Raw genomic sequence first — 20819 nt, 5'->3', positions numbered from 1 at the left:
AGTCATGAATGTGTGTAAAGTTGCAGAACTTTTATCCACAAAGAGCTGGCATCCTAGCTGGGGCTGGTTTCCATCTTTTGTCTGACTGTTTCTGACTTACCTTGGGGGTGACCACATCTACTTCCATATTTTGTATACAGTATTTTCCTCATTTACTTGCAAGATAGCCGCTCCTGTCAGCAAACAGATCCTCAGTAGTCAGTCTGAGCTATTAAAATGGCCGTAGAGTTGTGCATGTGTTCCTGTGTCACATGCCTAAATAAGCTGCCTCTACAAATAGCGGTCTGAGCAAACCTCTATAACACATAACAAACCACCTTGACAAAATATTCAATAAGCAAAAGTAAACTAGAAACTTTCCCATATATCATGCTATATATATCATACACCCATGTAACAGTGTGGATATTTGGGAATTGATTTCTAAACACTGTAGTTAGCAGTAGTGCTTCAGTAACTATCAGACCCCGAATCAGTAACATTTTTGGAAAAAGAAAATGAACAGGGATAGGCAATCTACATTAAGTTGAATTGCCTGTTTTTACTAAAACCTGTCTTTATTATGTTCTTTTAATATTAAATTGCTTCTCCAAAGTGAAAAAATGGCAAATTTACAGAGAGAAGAACCAAACATAAATTTTAACATATACCCAGCTGCCCCTAGTTACCACAATTGCTTTTTCTGTGAAAAAAAAACCCACTATATTTCTTAATGTATTTCACATGAGAAATTGCTCATGAAGCACATATACTCTCTTTGTGTATTATAAGGACTATTACCATATTTTAATCTAAAAAAAGTTAAAACTATAAATTATAAAATACTTTATACTTTTAAAAGTAATAATTTAGGAATGTTTCTATGTGAATGTTTTTATGTTTGGTGAGAACTTCTCAATAATTAAGAACACAATGCATAACCAATTCAGAATTTGATCATGATTCATAGATAACCAGTATCAATCTCAACAAATATCTGATTATCTATCTTTTACAGACTGAGAAATCTACTGCACAGATATACAAGTATTAATTATCTTCTTCTAGCTGTTTATAGATCAGTGGAAGGTTTGAATCGTCATTTGGCATTGCACTTAATAAACTGTACAAAAAAAAGGAAAAAGAAAATGCAATACAAATAAATACGTCTAGTATATTTTGAGGCTTACCCTGTTCATGTAGACGATGACAATGATTACCTAGTATGACCACAACATTTTTCGGGCCATATCGCTCTGAAAAATAAATAAAATGGTAAGGATTTATAAAAATGAAAATATGTAGCTATTGTTCATACTTTTTCCACATAACATATAATATAGGGTGAACAATAGCTTCAACAGATTGCATGTTTACTATATTTCATCTACAAAGAACACATGGTTGTTGAAGAAATGCATATACAGTATAAATGTAATGATTTATTATTATTCTTACAAAAATTGCTGAGTGCATTTACTACGATATGTTTGTGACACAACAAAATCAAACAAGTAAGAAAATATATTACAGAAAAACTGCAGTTCCAAATATAGTCATGTGCCGATTTATGGTTGATCGAGTTGAGGCCATTTGCACGTACAGTGGATCCGGAAAGTATTCACAGCGCATCACTTTTTCCACATTTTGATATGTTACAGCCTTATTCCAAAATGGATTAAATTCATTTTTTTCCTCAGAATTCTACACACAACACCCCATAATGACAACGTGAAAAAGGTTCACTTGAGGTTTTTGTAAATTTATTTTGTAAATTTATTAAAAATAAAAAAACTAAGAAATCACATGTATGTAAGTATTCACAGTCTTTGCTCAATACTTTGTCGATGCACATTTGGCAGCAATTAGAGCCTCAAGACTTTTTGAATATGATGCCACAAGCTTGGCACACCTATCATTGGCCAGTTTCGCCCATTCCTCTTTGCAGCACCTCTCAAGCTCCATCAGGTTGGATGGGAAGCGTCGGTGCACAGCCATTTTGAGATGGAACCGCACAATGGAAACAGGCTTGAGTGGTTTTTATTTTTCTTCCTTAACTGGTTAACTTGGCCAATTTGGGCTGTTGTTTTGTCTGCTTATGAGCGCAAAAGCACTGAAGCACCTTTGTTTCCTTTTTAGTTTCTGGCAACACCAACAATTAAATAGGGTAGCCAGGTTGGCACCCCAAATATTTTTACTAGTTTTCTTTCGCAGTCTGCCCATCTGCTACCCATTCTGGTCAATAAAACAGAGACACCTCTTTGCAGCACCTCTCAAGCTCCATCAGGTTGGATGGGAAGCGTCGGTGCACAGCCATTTTAAGATCTCTCCAGAGATGTTCACAATCGGATTCAAGTCTGGGCGCTGGCTGGGCCACTCAAGGACATTCACAGAGTTGTCCTGAAGCCACTCCTTTGACATCTTGACTGTGTGCTTAGGGTTGTTGTCCTGCTGAAAGATGAACTGTCGCCCCAGTCAGAGGTCAAGAGTGCTCTGGAGCAGGTTTTCATCCAAGATGTCTGTGTACATTGCTGCAGTCATCTTTCCCTTTATCCTGACTAGTCTCCCAGTTCCTGCCGCTGAAAAACATCCCCACAGCATGATGCTGCCACTACCATGCTTCACTGTAGGGATGGTATTGGCCTGGTGATGAGTGGCGCCTGGTTTCCTCCAAACGTGATGCCTGGCATTCACACCAAATAGTTCAATCTTTGTCTCATCAGACCAGACAATTTTGGTTCTCATGGTCGGAGAGTCCTTCAGGTGCCTTTTGGCAAACTCCAGGCAGGCTGCCATGTGCCTTTTACTAAGGAGTGGCTTCCGTCTGGCCACTCTACCATACAGGCCTGATTGGTGGATTGCTGCAGAGATGGTTGTCTTTCTGGAAGGTTCTCCTCTCTCCACAGAGGACCTCTGGAGCTCTGACAGAGTGACCATCGGGTTTTTGGTCACCGCCCTGACTAAGACCCTTCTCCCCCGATCGCTCCGTTTAGATGGCCGGCCAGCTCTAGGAAGAGTCCTGGTGGTTTTGAACTTCTTCCACTTACAGATGATGGAGGCCACTGTGCTCATTGGGACCTTCAAAGCAGTGGAAATTTTCTGTAACCTTCCCCAGATTTGTGCCTCGAGACAATCCTGTCTCGGAGGTCTATAGACAATTCCTTTGACTTCATGCTTGTTTTGTGCTCTGACATGAACTGTCAACTGTGGGACCTTATATAGACAGGTGTGTGCCTTTCCAAATCATGTCTAATCAACTGAATTTACCACAGGTGGACTCCAATTAAGCTGCAGAAACATCTCAAGAATGATCAGGGGAAACAGGATGTACCTGAGCTCAATTTTGAGGTTCATGGCAAAGGCTATGAATACTTATGTAGATATGCATTCTCAATTTTTTTATTTTTAATAAATTTGCAAAAACCTCAAGTAAACATTTTTCACGTCATCATTATAGGGTGTTGTGTATAGAATTCTGAGGAAAAAATTAATTTGATCCATTTTGGAATAAGGCTGTAACATAACAAAATGTGGAAAAAGTGATGCGCTGTGAATAATTTCCGGATGCACTGTATGTTCTAGAAATTGCCAAAACCAGCTGCTACAAGCTGCAAAGGCTGTATGTCTTTTTGTTTCTCATGTACTTCAACATAAAAGTATAATTCAAGAAATACACTACATAAAAAAGAACATGACAGACAGATTGATATGAAGACAACACACTGCAAGTCAGCAGCCAAAGTTCAGAATATCAGTTTTTGCGTTCTTAAAATCACAGAGATGTGTTCCACACTCTTACGTCATGACTTCCTTCATACTCTGCTGTCCATGTTGTAACTGTCCTGTTTACGACAAGAGTGATCAATGTCAGTCCTGAAAGGCCACAGTGACTGCAGATTTATTTTCCAACACAGTTGCTTAATTAGAAAACAATCCTTACCAATAACAGGTCTTATTTAACATAATGACTTGTTAGTGTTTTAACTGTGCAATGTCAGGTAATTCTTAAATTACAGATTTTGTTACCTTTCTAATGATATCACCCAAATGAACAGAGGAGTAATTTTCAGTCACTCACTTCATTCTCTTCAGTTTCCTTCTAAGTACTTTATTATACTAAATATTGCATGATGAAATACACATATGTAAACGGAAATAAGCTAGATGGAGAACTGCTGGCTCTGTTGTCATTTACATCTTATTGATAATTAAGACCAATTAAAAACGGTGAGTGCAGCCATTTAAGACCAAGATAAGAAATTAAGGGGGCAAAATTTCAATAAGTGAAAAAAATAAAATAAAGCAGAAAATTGTCACTTGAGCAATAAGTGCTTTATCAGCAATAAATAACTTCTCCTGAAGCAACTGGGTTGGAACAAAAACTTGCAGCCTCTGCAGCCCTCCAAGACAGATGTTTCTCACCCCTGATTTAAACAGCCTGAGTCTCAAAAGCAAATCAATAAAATTAAGTTAAAGAGCAGAAAAACTGGTCACTAATTAGGGAAATGGTTAGAATGAAAAACTGTAGCCAATGTGGCCCTCTAGGTTCAGATTTGAGCAATCCGCTTTACATACTATGTTATTCTTATTCTGAAAACTGATTGTATGAGGGACGTTCAAAAATTTTATGCACTTTAGATTTTTGTTGGAAACGGTGAAGGCAGGAGGAGTAGTAATTGGGCATTAAAAAGTTGGTATGACGTTGGGAAAATTGCATCACAAACGATGGTGACTATGTAGAAAAATTATGTAATTTGTGTTTGAAAGTCTTAATAAATAGAGTTAAAAACAGTGCAGAAACGTTTTGAATGTCCTTCGTAGTTGGGTCACAGTAATTTATTTTAAACTAAATTACATTATAAATCACACACCACCTTGACAAAACACACTAAAAAAATTTAAAAAACACACTAAAAATGAAGTTGTACAGAATCTTCAGTCTCAACATTTAGACATACTTCAAAGAATTATTTTAGCAAAAAAAAATTCAAAATATGTTATTATAAAGTAAATGTAATATCACAAGCTGGACATAACCCTCCATTAATTATTCATATCAAACAGGCTGTTGTTTCTATAAAAGGCGAAATGCAACTTTGTACATCTGAGTGTACGTCAGTTGCAAAAGTTATTCCAAAGGAAAACAAATTGACATTATGGTTACAGTATATTCCAGTGATAGATGAGATCATTCAAAGAAATATATGGCATGCAAGGTTACATAGAAAATAATTCTGCAAAAATAAGTTAATGTTTCCTTAAGAAGTAGGCTTCAAATAAACCCATCTTCAGTATGTTTGTCTCTATTGCCTTAAATCTTTTGAGTCCCACAAGCATTTCTGTCTAATACAGAATAATAAGGACTATAAATGTAGTAAATAAACATAAAATAAATTTATTTTACAGCTCCTGACTGAGTCAAGTAAAAGTTCTGTGTGAAGAAAAAATCTTGCATTTACTAAACATTCTTTGTTATTAGGTTAATTTACAATTCAACAACGCACTAGGCAGCGAAGATATACTATATACACAAGATACAAGTGTCTCATAATTCTACACATACAAAATTTTCATAAAAGCTGCAATTGGAAGGATATTCAAGAGGTATTAAACAGCATATTAGCATTTAGGAAAGACAAATAACAAGGTTGGGGGAGTAGTAAAGTACCTCTTTGACAACAAACTGTTCAGCATGTACTGTTGCTCATCTTAGTGCTAAAAATAAACATTTTCCTCCTGTATTTAAAAGTAGTTCCTGGAACGTTTTCCTGTAGCAAAACAATCTGCACTCTAACATTGTTAAGAAGTCAACAGAGTTCACATCAATCTATGTAATAAGCAGGGTATCCTACAGACAATGCCATATACACATACATACACACACACACACACACGTACGCACACACACACACACACACATATATATACCCATATATATACCCTATATATATATATATATATATATATATATATATATATATAAATGAAATCCAACGTTTGTCTGTATGTCTGTCCACTTTTCACAAGAGAACTACTTATACAGATTTAGGTCATTTTTTTTACACTTTCCTTGAACATTCTAGTTGATTTTGCGACTTCTCTCACTGCGTATCACAGTTTGCTTGCGGCAACAATTTATTTGTGCAAATCTAAGAGATGTCTACTGATTTTTAATATTTGTCCTTTTTCACTACTACATGGGTACAGCCATGGTGTACAGCTAGTTTTAAATAAAAGTTACAGCAAAAGGCAGAAATGGCTTCCTGGTTGTTTAATTCAGGTTAGCTGCTGTCAAGAACCACATGACAATACACACGGCAAAACCATATGTGATCCTATAGGGAAATAAATGCGCTACACTTTTATATTCAAATCATAAGAAAAAAAAGAGAGAGAGTGACAACTTATTTACAGGAAAGAGGTGCAGTTTTCTTAAAGAACTGCACCGAAGTAGTCAATAAAGATGTATGGTCAGTAATTCCAACACAAAAATGTACTGTGCCAGTCGATAGAGCCCAAAAAGGGTCTGCTAAACTGCTACAGCCCCAACAAATTCTATCTTCTTTTTTTAGTCATGATGTTAACTGGACCAGGGGCCTCATGTATAACGCCGTGCGTAGAACTCGCACTATAACATGGCGTAAGCACAAAAGCCGAAATGTGCTTACGCACAGAAAAATCCAGATGCAGGAATCTGTGCGTACTCCAACTTCCATGTTCTTCCGCTACATAAATCCCAATCAGCGTGAAAACTAACGGTCGTGCACGCGCTTTATGTAACGCCCCAACTCCTCCCAGAATCACGCCTCTTTGAATATGCAAAATAATATAAATCACCCTTAAGCGCAGCCTTCTGTGAAAAGACAATGGGAAAAGCACGGGGGAAATATAAGAATTTTAGTAAATACCAAGTGGAGGCAAATGAAAAACATACTATTTGTTCAAATAAACCGTGGTATAATCAACAAAAGGAAGTTGATCGAGTGACATAGCGTGTTGGAGAAACTTGAAAGCTCACGTTCACAAAATCGCACAGTGCCGGAAATAAAAAAGAAGTCACATATCAAAGTCGCCGTGAAAAGCCGAGTTGTACCCCTACTATTTGAGTGTCATATGAAAGCTTATTAGGGTACAGAGAAAAAAAGGCACACAGTGGGGAAAAAGCACGAAATGTCAACTTCAATCTCGACATTTCCACTTTAATCACGTAGTTTATTTTGTAATTAAAGTAGAATATCATAAACTTCATCTTAAAATCGTTTAATTAACCAGTTTCTCAAATCACATCGTAATTAAAGTAGCACGTTAAATGCTTTGTTTTGTATTTGATTTTCTATGTGCTCTGTGTGTGTGAATCACTACTTGCTTCTTAAACCGGCTCTCTTCCTCCAACTGGACACAGAATCCATTACATTCGTGATATTACATCTCTCTGAATAACTAAAATACTGAGATGTATACGTGATGTCATTTTCATGATGATAGGAGTTAAAGCACGTTATTAAACATGTGTTTCACTTCGATGAAATAATTTATTGCAGCAGTACTCAGGGCGCTCTAGGCTTGTGGTGGCACTGGGCAGAGGAAGAATCGGTGGCTCCTTAGCCCGCCAATGTCATGCACGGTGGATGGCCACGTCCGTTGCAGACACTGCATAGCCGCCTTGTGCTCATGACACAAGCATTTAACTTTTGCCGAAATTTGTCGCTGCGTTTTTTGCTGTGTTGTTATTTTCTCTTTTTGTTTTATGTTCAATATATATTGGCGTAGCTGTCACTGCAGTCAGTGCTTTTCTTTCTCCAAGTAACCGATCGCCATACAATCAGCTCTGTAATAGACGTTAAGCCTTCTGTAAGCTTAGCGCCGATTCTTCAAAACGCGTTTAAAGAACATTGAAATATCTTCGTAGTACATGTTTAATTATTCTATCCTTAACGACACTCCCAGTGAAGAATATAGATTATTTAAATGAAGTTAAAGTTTTATCTGTATAATTTAACAAACATATTTTGCTGCATTTCACCTTAAAAATGATATCGTCATCATATGTAAATACGTGCTTTATAAAGTGGCTCAGGTTGTGCGATATTATAACTGTAGTGCAAGTTTACAGTGGGGTGATTGTACTTATAAGTACAAACAGTTCTACAAGGAGCACTTGATTGACTGCATTTAAAGTTCTTGGGATTAAACTGTTTCTGAACCGCGAGGTCTGTACAGGAAAGGCTTTAAAACGTTTTGCCGTGGCTGAGACAGCGTGTCCTTGAAGCTGTATACCGATAATTCTCTTTCCGATCAGCTGCTGCTGTGATTCACACTCAGATACAGTGATATAAATACTCTGCGTGGTGCAGTGAGAGTAATATGGAAAAAGATGATCCACTGTGGCAACTCCTAACGGGAGGAGCTGAAAGAAGAAGAAGAAAAATAATAAGAAGAGGAAGGTGCAGTGAGAGTAACAACGCTAAAGCAGTTATGGTATTTGGAATACTATGGCTGTTCCCTGGACCATTATATTGTTACGAGTTAATTACAATCAGATGCATTACACTAATAAACAATATGCGGTTAGTTTCGGTGTATTTATAAAGCCGCGTCATGAAAATAATGAGTAATCACACAGGAACAGTACCATTGCTTTGACGCTGGGTGCCGTCAGTCTGTAAAACCGAGCGGAGAACTTGTGTATGACAAGGCATGAGGTACTGTGGAAAAGTGCGTGGCTTTACGCCAAGTGTAGGTTTTGTACATTCGTGATTTGAACGTGGAAAAGTTCTTACGCAACAATTCTGTGCGTACGCACCGTTTATACATGAGGCCCAAGGAGATGCTTGTGCATTTGAGAAACTGAGAGTCAATGACTAAGACTATGAGAGAGGAATGGCCCAAAAACCAAAAAGCTAAACTGTAAGTGATGTCAAAACAAAAATTGCCAGGAGCCATTAACTGAAAGTCATACTGTCACCAAACCTACATCCTAAAATCATAAACAAAAGTCTAGAGATGGAGTGCTATGAGCTATTACCCAAGAGACATAAAATACTATGAGCACAAAGACTGAAGTAGTTTGTGAGATGAATCCATAATCTAGGACATTGCATTGAATGTCATGAGCTACGAAATGACAGAGTTAAAATTAAATATTAAAAGTGTTTATACTGGTTCACATGTATATTATGAATACACAACACATAAAATTGCCTTAGGTTAAAACCTTCCAAAGACCCTCAAACAGAGAAACAGAAAAAAGCATTTAAAACAAGTAAAAGTTGTCCCAATTTGGTTTCCCTATTTGTACCATCCCAATTTGTATCAAAATGGATCTGTAATTATTTATCCAACACCTACCATAACACTTGAAGAGTCAGAAAAAATCGGAGGTCAAGATTTAAACACATATTTGCCTGTGTATTTAGTATAATGGTGCAATGTTAAACACTATTCTTTGAGATTCTATATATTATTTTCAAGAAAATGTTCAGGACATATCTTGCCACATAATATGTTTTCTATATAGCATACCATCGCTAAGCTTGCTATTTTCAATTAATTTAGTCAAGCTGATATATACAGTGGAACCTTGGTTTGCGAGCATAATTCGTTCCGGAAACGTGCTCGCAGTCCAAAGAACTCGTATATCAAAGTGAATTTCCCCATAAGAAATAATGAATTAATACAAAATATAAAGTAAAAATACATAAAACAAATTAACCTGCACTTTCCCTTTAAAAAGAATCATGGCTGGTGTGATTGAGTTTCTAAACTCTTGTGGGATTCCACCCAACGGGAAGACACGCGGATGAGTGTCCCAAAGCAATCGCAGTCTCCCAGCGCTATAGCAGTTCGCCGTAAAAGCGTATCCAAAAAGATTGCGGGCATGCTATAAGCGCCTGCCGACGATGGTTAATACAAGGAACATTATAAAGATCCAGCTACAAAAAATAACCGCGCTGTTGGTGTTTCAAGCTGAATAAAGCTGGTGTTGTTAAAGTACTGAGACTCAGCTTTGTGTTTTGGGGCAAGGCGGGACTCGCTTCACAGCACACACGTGCGCGCGCACACACACACAGTCACAATGCCGTAGTAAACAGTATACGCTCGTACGGATGTTGACTGATATGAGTGAGGTACGCACACTCAAGACGGAAAATAGGAAACGATTATCCTCAAGAGAAGAGAGTTAGAGAGAGAGAGACGTGAGAGAGAGAGAGAGACGCGCGTGCGAGCAAGCGAGATAAGGAGAGAGAGAGACACGTGCGAGCGAGAGAGATAAGGAAAGAGAGAGATGCACTCGCGAGAGAGATAAGGATAGAGAGAGAGAGAGACGTGCGTGCAAGCGAGAGATAAGGAGAGAGAGATGCGCGCGAGAGAGAAAAGAACCATAAGCTCAAATGTGATCACATGACGCTCAGCAGACAAAGTGTATCCATACTACTCGTATTGCAAGACATTGCTCGTTTATCAACTCAAAATTTATTACAAAATTTAGCTCGTCTTACAAAACACTCGTAAACCAAGTTTCCACTGTACTATGAATTATGAAAACATTAAAATATAAACTAATTCAAAACTGAATTAAGTTAGCACTTTAAATATAAAGATGATTTTTTGAGAAAAAAAACTAGTATACAGTGCATCCGGAAAGTATTCACAGCGCATCACTTTTTCCACATTTTGTTATGTTACAGCCTTATGGATTAAAGAGTGGCCAGACGGAAGCCACTTCTTAGTAAAAGGCACATGGCAGCCTGCCTGGAGTTTGCCAATAGGCACCTGAAGGACTCTCAGACCATGAAAAAACAAAATTCTCTGGTCTGATGAGACAAAGACTGAACTCTGGTGTGAATGCCAGTGGTCACGTTTGGAGGAAACCAGGCACCGCTCATCACCAGGCCAATACCATCCCAACAGTGAAGCATGGTGGTGGCAGCATCATGCTGTGGGGATGTTTTTCAGCGGCAGGAACTGGGAGACTAGTCAGGATAAAGGGAAAGATGACTGCAGCAATGTACAGAGACATCCTGGATGAAAACCTGCTCCAGAGCGATCTTGACCTCAGACTGGGGCGATTGTTCATCTTTCAGCAGGACAATGACCCTAAGCACACAGCCAAGATATCAAAGTAGTGGCTTCAGGACAACTCTGTGAATGTCCTTGAGTAGCCCAGTCAGAGCCTAGACTTGAATCTGATTGAACATCTCTGGAGAGATCTTAAAATGGCTGTGCACCGATGCTTCCCAAACAACCTGATGGAATTTGAGAGGTGCTGCAAAGAGGAATGGGCGAAACTGGCTAAGGATAGGTGTGCCAGGCTTGTGGCATCATATTCAAAAAGACTTGAGGCTGTAATTACTCCCAAAGGTGCATCGACAAAGTATTGAGGAAAGGCTATGAATACTTATGTACATGTGATTTCTCAGTTAAAAACCTCAAGTAAACTTTTTTCACGTTGTCATTATGGGGTGTTGTGTGTAGAATTCTGAGAAAAAAAATGTATTTAATCCATTTTGGAATAGGGCTGTAACATAGTAAAATGTGGAAAAAGTGATGTGTTGTGAATACTTTCCATATGCACCGTAAATCCAAGATGCGCAGTAACATGATGTGTAATAATGACACAATGCAAGGATCTACAAATAGAAGAGAAAATAAAATCTAATTGAGGAGTGTCTGTAAGCACATTCTTCTGCCAAAATCCAAACACAAATGAAACTAGCACAATACAGTATAGCTGATAGAAAAACTGGTACCCATGAGAAACTATTTGCCAGCATGATAACATGAGTTAACCTTACCCATCTGTGAAACTGTGATGGAGATGACTGAAGTCCAAAAGCCAGAAATGACTTTGATATGCTGGCGAGTAGCTAAATCTATCAATATTATATGTCCTCTTTCTGTCCCAATCCAAAGAGTAACGTTTTGCTGAAGGTGTAGTGATGTAACTCTGGAAACTTGGTCATCAGCCGCCAGAAAAAGTTTGGGGGTTCTTTTTGACTCATCTCTAAGTAGTATAAGAGCATATATTCAACATTAGAAAAAAAGACATTAATTAACATAGAAATAAATTCAAAGCAAGAGAATGCACATAGAAGCTGAAAATCATTTTTTTTTATTTGTATACTGTGTATACAGTACAACTACACAAATCATTAACAGATGTAATGAAAGGTAAAAAGGTATTATTTCTGGAGATGTATTCTGATGATGCAATTGTCATTCTTTCACTTTAAAACACATCTGCATGTGTCTTCCTTACTTAAGTTCTCCTCAACTTAATTTTTATTAAGCTCTCTCTGGGGCCCCAGATTTTTCATGTGGTACTGGTTATTCTAAATTATGGTATAATTAGATAATGAGGTATGGAAATCTTGATATTGTTGCCTTATTTATGAGTGGATATGCTGAAGCAGTAATATAAATTGGCACATGCTAGCAAATTGCTTAAGAAATGGTCATAGAAAATAATCTTCAGCATTTCTTAGAAGCATGCCTGCTAGTATATTTTATTAGTTTAAATGAATTAATAATATTAATATAATAAGCAAGGTAACTGTGACAGACAATCTTTAGAACAACTCTAATTTAGTCATACGTAAGCATACAATTAAAGAAATATATATATTTTTTCTTCATTATGTTGCAATTTTGGTGACAATTATATACAGTAAAGTATTCATCCATTTCTTTCTCCATCCAGGGTTATCTGCAACATATATAGTATATTTTTTATCAAACCTTTTCTTACAACTTTACATGTATTTTTTATATTTACAGGTACATAGATTATTTAAATTAGTCTGAAGCAGTAGCATGTTTAAAACTGTTAAATCCTCTTTGTATTTGCTTTTTTTTTCAGTTTTATTTAAGATAAAGATCCTATAATACTAAAAATAAAATGGTCAACCAAAAAGTCTGACAGACTTCCTCAACTTAGGTTTATTGCCTATCATCCTATTATTGACTAAATAATAGTCAAAAGTTTCATTTCACTCTTAGAAAGTCTTTCAATGTCAAAGCACATTAATAATAAATTGTCACTCTTACTTTATTATACCAGAACAGTTGATAAGTCCAGACATTTTTTCTGTTTTCTTGTCCCATATTTCCACAATGTGACTTCCTTGTTTGCTTAAGTAGATGTATTTATCAATCACCATTGTGGTTATATTTGCTTCACTAAAAGATCTATGCTGAAGCCTGAGGATTAAAACAAAGTGTCAATAGATTATATACTAATCTAGGGCTACTAAAAAGAAACACATTCTTAATATAAGTAATGTCATCCCACAAAGGACATGCATTCCCTTATTCATTCGCAAGCAATTAAAATTCACCAATCCCGCCGGAAGTGGAATGTATACACACGCACAGTTGAAATTAAGGAGGAATGAAAAAAATTAAAATAAAAGGGCGTCATGATGAAGTAAGCTGGCAGAGAATTTAGGCTGTTAAAAATCTGAGATTCTACATTAGGAAATGCTATTGTAATAAGACTATCACTGTGTTCATAAAAAGAAAAAATATAAGGTATTTATAGAACCTTAGAGTGCAGTCCCTTATCCTCTGGAATGAAAGGAAAGGGTGCCCCACTAATGGCTGCCCATGTAGCTGCTCTGGTTACATCACAATTGGCAGAGACACTGTGGCAGATCTAGTATTCACTTGGGGGATTATCTCTCTCATCTGGCATGAAAACGCCTGGAAATTCTCTTTGAAAAGCTCAAATCTGTAGCTGGGGACAGGAAAGTCTGGGCTGACCTGCTTGGCCTGCTGCTCCAGTGACCGTCACCTGGGAAAGCAGTTTCAAAAAATGAGAAGACCTGAGATGACATGAGATGAGATTAGACTATGTTTTTTAAACTGGCTTTTTCCATTACAAGGTTAGCTACCTTCATTGCATCAAGCCCTAGGCAGGAAGCATGTATTAGTTGTGATCGTTAAGGACAATGCATATTTGAAATATTATTTACACATGTGTTGTTCAAAACAATCTATGTCATTTGTTGTTTTATGTAGCCAATTTAAATAAACTGGGTGTGTTATTTTCTATCTAACAAAAGCATTGTATGAAGTCAACAATGGTGTTGTTCTCCAATATGAGCGAGTATAGCAAATATTTTTAGGTGGTCAGGAGAGATTGTTTTCATTGGGTGGTGAACAGGTTTTAAGCAAGGTATTGAATTGTGCGGATATTGTAACTGGCTAAGATTAGCACCTGTGTCCTAAAACATGTTATTTACAAGCATTTGTGGTGTATAAACTAAACAGACCCCCGTGACCCTGTGGTTGGATTCAACAGGTTGGGAAATGGATGGATATTCCAGCGCTGACATTGTATATTCCGACGCTGACTTTATATATTCAAGATTTGTCTTTATATATTCCAGCGCTGAGTTTATATATTCCGACGCTGACTTTATATATTTAAGTTTTGACTTTATATATTGTAGCGCTTACTTTACATATTCCGAAATATTCCAACACAGTCTTTATATACTCAGGTTTTGACTTTATATATACCGACGCTGACTTTATATATTCAAGTTTTGACTTTATTTATTCCGACAGTGACTTTATATAATCAAGTTTTGACTTTATATATTCGGGAAGGACTTTATATAGTTAGATTTAGTCATCATTGCATAACTTTTTCTTTACCATAGAAATTTAAAGACTAAATTCAACTTCCATTCCTACCAAAGATATTTCTGGGGACTAAATAGATTCTACTTATATCCAAATTTGAGCTATTGAGCTGTCGCCTGCCTGCCTGCCTGAATAAGTCACCCTCGCTTCGCTCTTACTTTTTTACCGTTCATTTAATCATGGCTAGTGGCGGAAAATTTATAAAATGGAAGGAGGATTACACTAAGTATGGCTTTACTAAAACAATTATTGATGGCGAATCGATTATTCATAAAGATTCAACTGGTGATCTGTTTTACTGTGTTAACCTATCAAACCAATGGGGTGCGAGGGTAAAATGAATCGGGAAGCACTGATCAATGTAATCGGTGTACCAGGAAATCATGCATTGACAGATGTTCCCCTTTGCTTGGAATTGAAAGTGTGATTAAATGCATTATTTTTTAACACGTTATGGAGCACATGCATCGAAGCTTCTCAGCTGTGCTTGTGCTAAGAAAAGGAAACATTTTAAAAATAACGTAACACGATTGTCAATGTAACCTTTTGTAAGTAGTGCCTGGAGGATTCAGTGTAGAGAAACTCTACAGACAGCGTGTGTATTAACTTGTGGATTTTTCTGTGAGTATTTGGTAGCAGCGTCACAAAGTCACTTCTGTAAGACCGCGTTAGCTGCGGAGCTCAGCTCAGAGCGAAATGAGGTGAATGGGAGGGGAGATAATGACGTGACTCCCCCACCCGCCTTAACTGTCAATCCCCCACAAACACAGTCTCTCGGAATTTGCATAAGCACAGCCTTTTACCTGCAATTTTAACTTAGTTACAAAGTGATCAAATTTATATTAAGAATGAAGAGGATTACTGTATGCTATGAGATACAGTATCATATATTATTTGATTAATTATGTGTCAGTTCAATCGATTCTTCATGAACTATTAAATATGAGTAAGGCCAGTGCACACTAGGTGTTCAGAATGTTGACTCCAATGAAATTAAACAGTCATATAGTCAATATTCCAAGAAGAATCTGAAGATAATGGATTCAGATAGGGAGAAATTTAAGATTAATTTCATAACTGGGAATAAAACTTCGTCACAATAACCTAGAGTCTAAACAACAACTGAAACAAGTGAAGCATACTAAATCTTCACTGGCAATGAAATTGGAGGTCAGTAACAATATACCCTTAACTAAAATTACTGCTATTACAAGGTTAAGACACACCTGTAAGGCCCATTTCCTCCCTGCTTTCGAGTTGTCCCTTAGTATCTCTTGGTGTCATTAACACTAGAATTACCAGAGCCTACGAAAAAACTAGTAGATCCGTCCCACCTTAAATCGCTTCTTAAATCCGTCCTCAACTCTCCGCCAGCATCTTTTGTCCTGTTAATGTGCAGATTTAAAGCAGCAAGCAGCCAGCTATTCCAACCCCCAAAGTCGCAGAACATGCACAAACTTCTCCCAGCTCATCCCTTGATTGATTATCTGGGAGTGAAGTGGAGTTTTAGACTGGAAATAATAGATCGTTTTTGGAACACACGCATTTCATGTGTGTTCCGTTTCTACAGTAATCTGTATAAACACATTGTTGAAAAAGAACCTTTTTCATATTTTAGTAATAAATGTTACAAAATGTAGGTATAAACTATAGAATGTGTGAAGCATGAAGTCCAAACTTCAAATAAACACTTTCACAAAAGGTTCAAGACCAATACAACAGCTTTCGTGGCTTAGCGGTATGATTTGCAGACTTGGAAGGCAGTAGGTTTGTTGTGCGACAAAGACTTGAGTTCGATTCCCCGTTGGAGGGAAAAATTGCTCTTTTTTTTCTTTTTAACCTCAAACGGACATACAATTTATAAACTGGTATGCACTGTCAGTTAATATATTATATATATATAATATGTATAATATGTGGGATGCTCCTTTTAAAATATTTTTTTAACAACTGAGACTGCAATTAACATGAACAAATGTCCTTATAACTGTTATTTTTAAGATCCATAACACACAGACAGACAGAGCACTGCGTAATAGAGAGACAGACAGACAGTAACAGTTTCTCACCAATGGGGAATCGAACTCAAGCTTCTAAGGCACAGTAGACATCTACGACAGTAAATCTTAGCGCTTCACCACGGGAGCGCTTCACCACGGGAACTGCTGTGTTGTTCTTGAACCTTTTGTGAAAGTTTTTATTTGATCTTTGGAAATCAGCCCTCACATATTCTATAGTTTATGCCTACACTGTGTAACATTTATTACTAGAATGTGAAAAAGTTTCTATGTTAACAATGTGTTTACACAGATTACTGTAGAAACGGAACACATATGAAATGCGTGTGTTCCAAATAACGATCTATTGTTTCCACTCTAAAACTCCACTTCACTCCCAGATAATCAACCAAGGCATGAGCTGTGAGAAGTTTGTGCATGTTCTGCGACGGTGGGGGATGGAATAGCTGCTTGCTGCTCTTAATCTGCACATTAACAGGACAAAAGACGCTAGGAGAGGTGCGGACGGATATAAGTATAGATTTAAGGTGGGACGGATCTACGAGTTTTTCGTAGGCTCTGGTAATTCTAGTGTTAATAACCATTTGGATTTTGCACTATTTTATGAATTACTGACTTTCCTCAGTAGAACAAACTCTATGTCCATTTATATTGTATTAAATTCTCACCAAGAACCTCAAAACATGAATGTACTGCATATAATATAGACAGATCACTTATAACTCCTGCCACTACTCTTTAGACTGCCCACTGGCCTAAATGACATTAAAATTAACACCAATATTTTAAGTTTTATTACTTACTGGTAATTTGGTTTCGTATCAACAGTTTTCCAGATTTCAAAATCACTAGTAAGTGAAACAATCTTTGATCCACAGCCAGCCCAGATGGTATTTTTATCTTGAGAATAAGCAAATTCACTCAGACACACCACAGGTGTGTTGACGTTTCCTATATGGAAAATCTTTTGTGGTCTTCCTTCAGTGCACTGTTGAAACAATCAGTTAAATTTTCAAATTGAAGACAAATATAGTGAGTAAACACAAAAAGCCAGTAACATGGTGCTATCCCAAAGGTGAGAATCTAACTACAGATATTGGGTCTGCACCAGATACTGCATTATTATAATAAATAAATAAAGATGGAAACACAATTGCAAATGGAATTTTATAAGCTTCTCCATTAAGTAAGATTGTGGTGTTTTGAAACAGCCATTTAAGTATGTCTGTCTCTGTTAATCTAATTTAGATTAAAGAGCCAATATCCAGTGATGCTAGTATACTGCACAGTGCACTTTTCTTATCTTCTGTGTACACAACAAAACATTTATTTAACCATTCTAAAAAGGAAAATCTAACTTAAGTGTACAATCACTGCTTTATTAACTGAAAAATATTTCACACAAGGTAGCTGCCCGAGAACAGCAGAGTGGTCCCTGGTTTTACTTTAAAACAATTTAGAGAGAGCAGTAGTAATACTTCTGTAATAATGAAAAAAATCAGTGCTTCTAAAAATAAAGCTATTTTGTGGACGAAATTAAATGCACACTTCGACAATATATATATATATATATATATATATATATATATATATATATATATACATATATATATATATATATATATATGCAGTGGAACCTCGAGATATGTATCACCTCTGTATACGAGAAATTCAAGATAAGAGGAAAGTATGAGCGAAAATTCAGATCTAAATTCAGCATTGCCTGCGTAAAGCTAGCCACGAGCCAGGCTGTGGGTATGCGTGAGCGTTCTCGATCCAGGCTGTGGGTATTCACGTTTCTCGGCTGGCGCTGCCAGCCCGTCAACTCACTCAGTGTTCCTTGTTCTCCCGTAGCATGAGGATCTACGTGTTTGTGCGCTTGTGATTTCATTGTTTCACTGTAGCAGTTCGCCGTATAAGCGTATCCAAATGGAGAATAGGAGACGATTGCCCTCAAGAGGAGAGAGAGAGAGGCGCGCGCAAGCAAGCGAGCAAGAGAGATAAGGAGAGAGAGAGGCGAGCGAGTGAGAGAGATAAGGAGAGAGAGGCGAGAGAGATAAGGAGAGAGAGAGAGAGACGCATGCACGAGCGAGAGAGATAAGGAGAGAGAGACGTGCACGAGAGAGAAGAACCATCAGCTCAGTTATGATCACATGACGCTCAGCAGACAAAGTGTATCCATACTACTTGTATTGCAAGACATCGCTCGTTTTATCAAGTCAAAATTAATTTAAAAATTTAACTCGTCTTGTAAAACACTCGTAAACCTGGTTACTTGCAAACCGAGGTTCCACTTGTATATATTATTTACCAATGTTATTTGTTAGGAAAATTGATTTTTATGTTGATATTTTTGGGGGTGTGGAACGGATTAACTGGATTTCCATTATTTTCAATGGTTTGTTCTAGATATGAGAAATTCGCTATATGAGCTCAGTGCTGGAACGAATTAAACTCGTATGTCGAGGTTCCAGTGTAATATACATATATACTAGCAAAATACCCGCGCTTCGCTGAGTGAGGAGAAGTAGTGTGTTAAAGAAGCAATGAAAAGAAAAGGAAACAAAAATAACGAACCTGATTGTCAATGTAATTGTTTTGTCACTGGAAACATTTTGAAAATAACGTAACCTTCAGATTGTCAATGTAATTGTTTTGTCACTGTTGTGAGTGATGAGTGTTGTTGTCATATATATATATATATATATATATATATATTTACACACACATTGACATAAACATATATATATACATATCTATACATATACATATATAAATACATATATATCTACATATATACACACACATTACGGACACTTGGTGAGGCATATATACACACATATACATACATACACACATATATACACACAAATACATATATATATATATATATACATACATACACACACACATATATAAACATATATATACATATACATACATATCTACATATATACACACACAGCTATTTCAGATCAGTGCAATACGCTGTTTGTTCAAAACGTTGACTCCGTCTCTTACGCAATAACAAATCTAATCATTCAGTTGTCTTTGCTCATATGTCATTTTAGAGCTGGACGCCTGGCATCTTTTTGGCCACAAGTTCGTTTCTGTTTGGTGTGAGGTTCTGTGTTGTGGAGATTCTCAGGATGGACTGCAGGTGCTCATCAGTGAGGCGACTCCTGTGTGCTGTTTTGTTAGTCTTTATCACTGAGAAGAGCTTCTCACACAGATATGTGCTACCAAACATGCACAAGGTTCGAGCCGCATGTAGACGGACTTTTTTTGTTCTTCAAAGTCACCAAAGCGCCGTGCAAACTCAGTGCGCATAACTCTAGCTTCGCAATAACTTGCAGCATCATAAGGTAGACTTGATTAACGTGGTAAGTGTTAGGCAAGGCAGCTGAAGCGCTGCATTATGGGATCTGTAGTTTATTGTGTTACCAGCGCTTCATATACCCGGGCTTTAATAACAATAATACAGTATATAAAATGATCTCGCCCTTGAGTTTGACACATATGGACTAAATAGAACTTGAAAAGATATATTTTTCAAATGTGATCGCGCAATTCAGATAGAGTTGACGCAAGACTACAGCCTGCATGCCTCAATGAGTCATCCTCCCTCGCTCTTACTTTTTACCGTTCATCTAATGAATACACTGAGTATGGCTTTACCAAAACAATCATTGATGGCGAATAAAGTATCCATTATTCGAGTATGTAGAGCGGGATATATATATATACATATATATATACCCGCGTATCGCAGCGAGAAGTAGTGTGTTAAAAAGGTAGAAAAGAAAAAGGGAACATTTTAAAAATAACGTAACATGACTGTCAATATACAGTATTTGTTTTGTGAGTGTTACTGAGTGTTGCTGTCATCAAGGATTTCATTATCATTATTTCTTTCAATCAGGTTCGTATTTGTAGGATGTGTTGTGTTCAAGTTACATTCCGTGTTTGTCAATCGTTGTAAAGATGACAGGTTTCATTCATCGATTCGTTTCTTACTGCATCAATAAACAGCTCGTCTTCTTCTTTATCTGAGACCTGACACACTGCATGCACATTTTTTTACACTGTCTTCCTTTAGCGGGACATTGACTTTTTCCACCGTGCTTTGTTTCCACAGTAGCTGCATTTATGAATATGCTTATCAGGCGCTTC

General features: G+C 37.0%; 1 protein-coding gene across 3 annotated transcripts in view; it reads right to left on the bottom strand.

Annotated features, from left to right (window-relative positions):
- lrrk2 (leucine-rich repeat kinase 2) overlaps window positions 1-20819 on the bottom strand; it is a 247705-nt gene that overhangs the window by 5952 nt on the left and 220934 nt on the right. For all 3 annotated transcript variants that reach the window (XM_039761109.1, XM_039761110.1, XM_039761111.1), the window contains exons 47-50: window positions 17450-17634; window positions 13027-13179; window positions 11775-11983; window positions 1170-1235 (exon numbers count right to left, since the gene is read on the bottom strand). In XM_039761109.1, coding sequence (XP_039617043.1) covers window positions 1170-1235; window positions 11775-11983; window positions 13027-13179; window positions 17450-17634 — 613 coding nt within the window. The remainder of the gene's footprint in view (window positions 1-1169; window positions 1236-11774; window positions 11984-13026; window positions 13180-17449; window positions 17635-20819) is intronic.

The sequence above is a fragment of the Polypterus senegalus genome, chromosome 8 (genome assembly GCF_016835505.1).
Source record: "Polypterus senegalus isolate Bchr_013 chromosome 8, ASM1683550v1, whole genome shotgun sequence".
Lineage (NCBI taxonomy): Eukaryota > Metazoa > Chordata > Cladistia > Polypteriformes > Polypteridae > Polypterus > Polypterus senegalus.
Note: the sequence above shows the minus strand (reverse complement) of the source record. Positions and strands in the feature narration are given on the sequence as shown.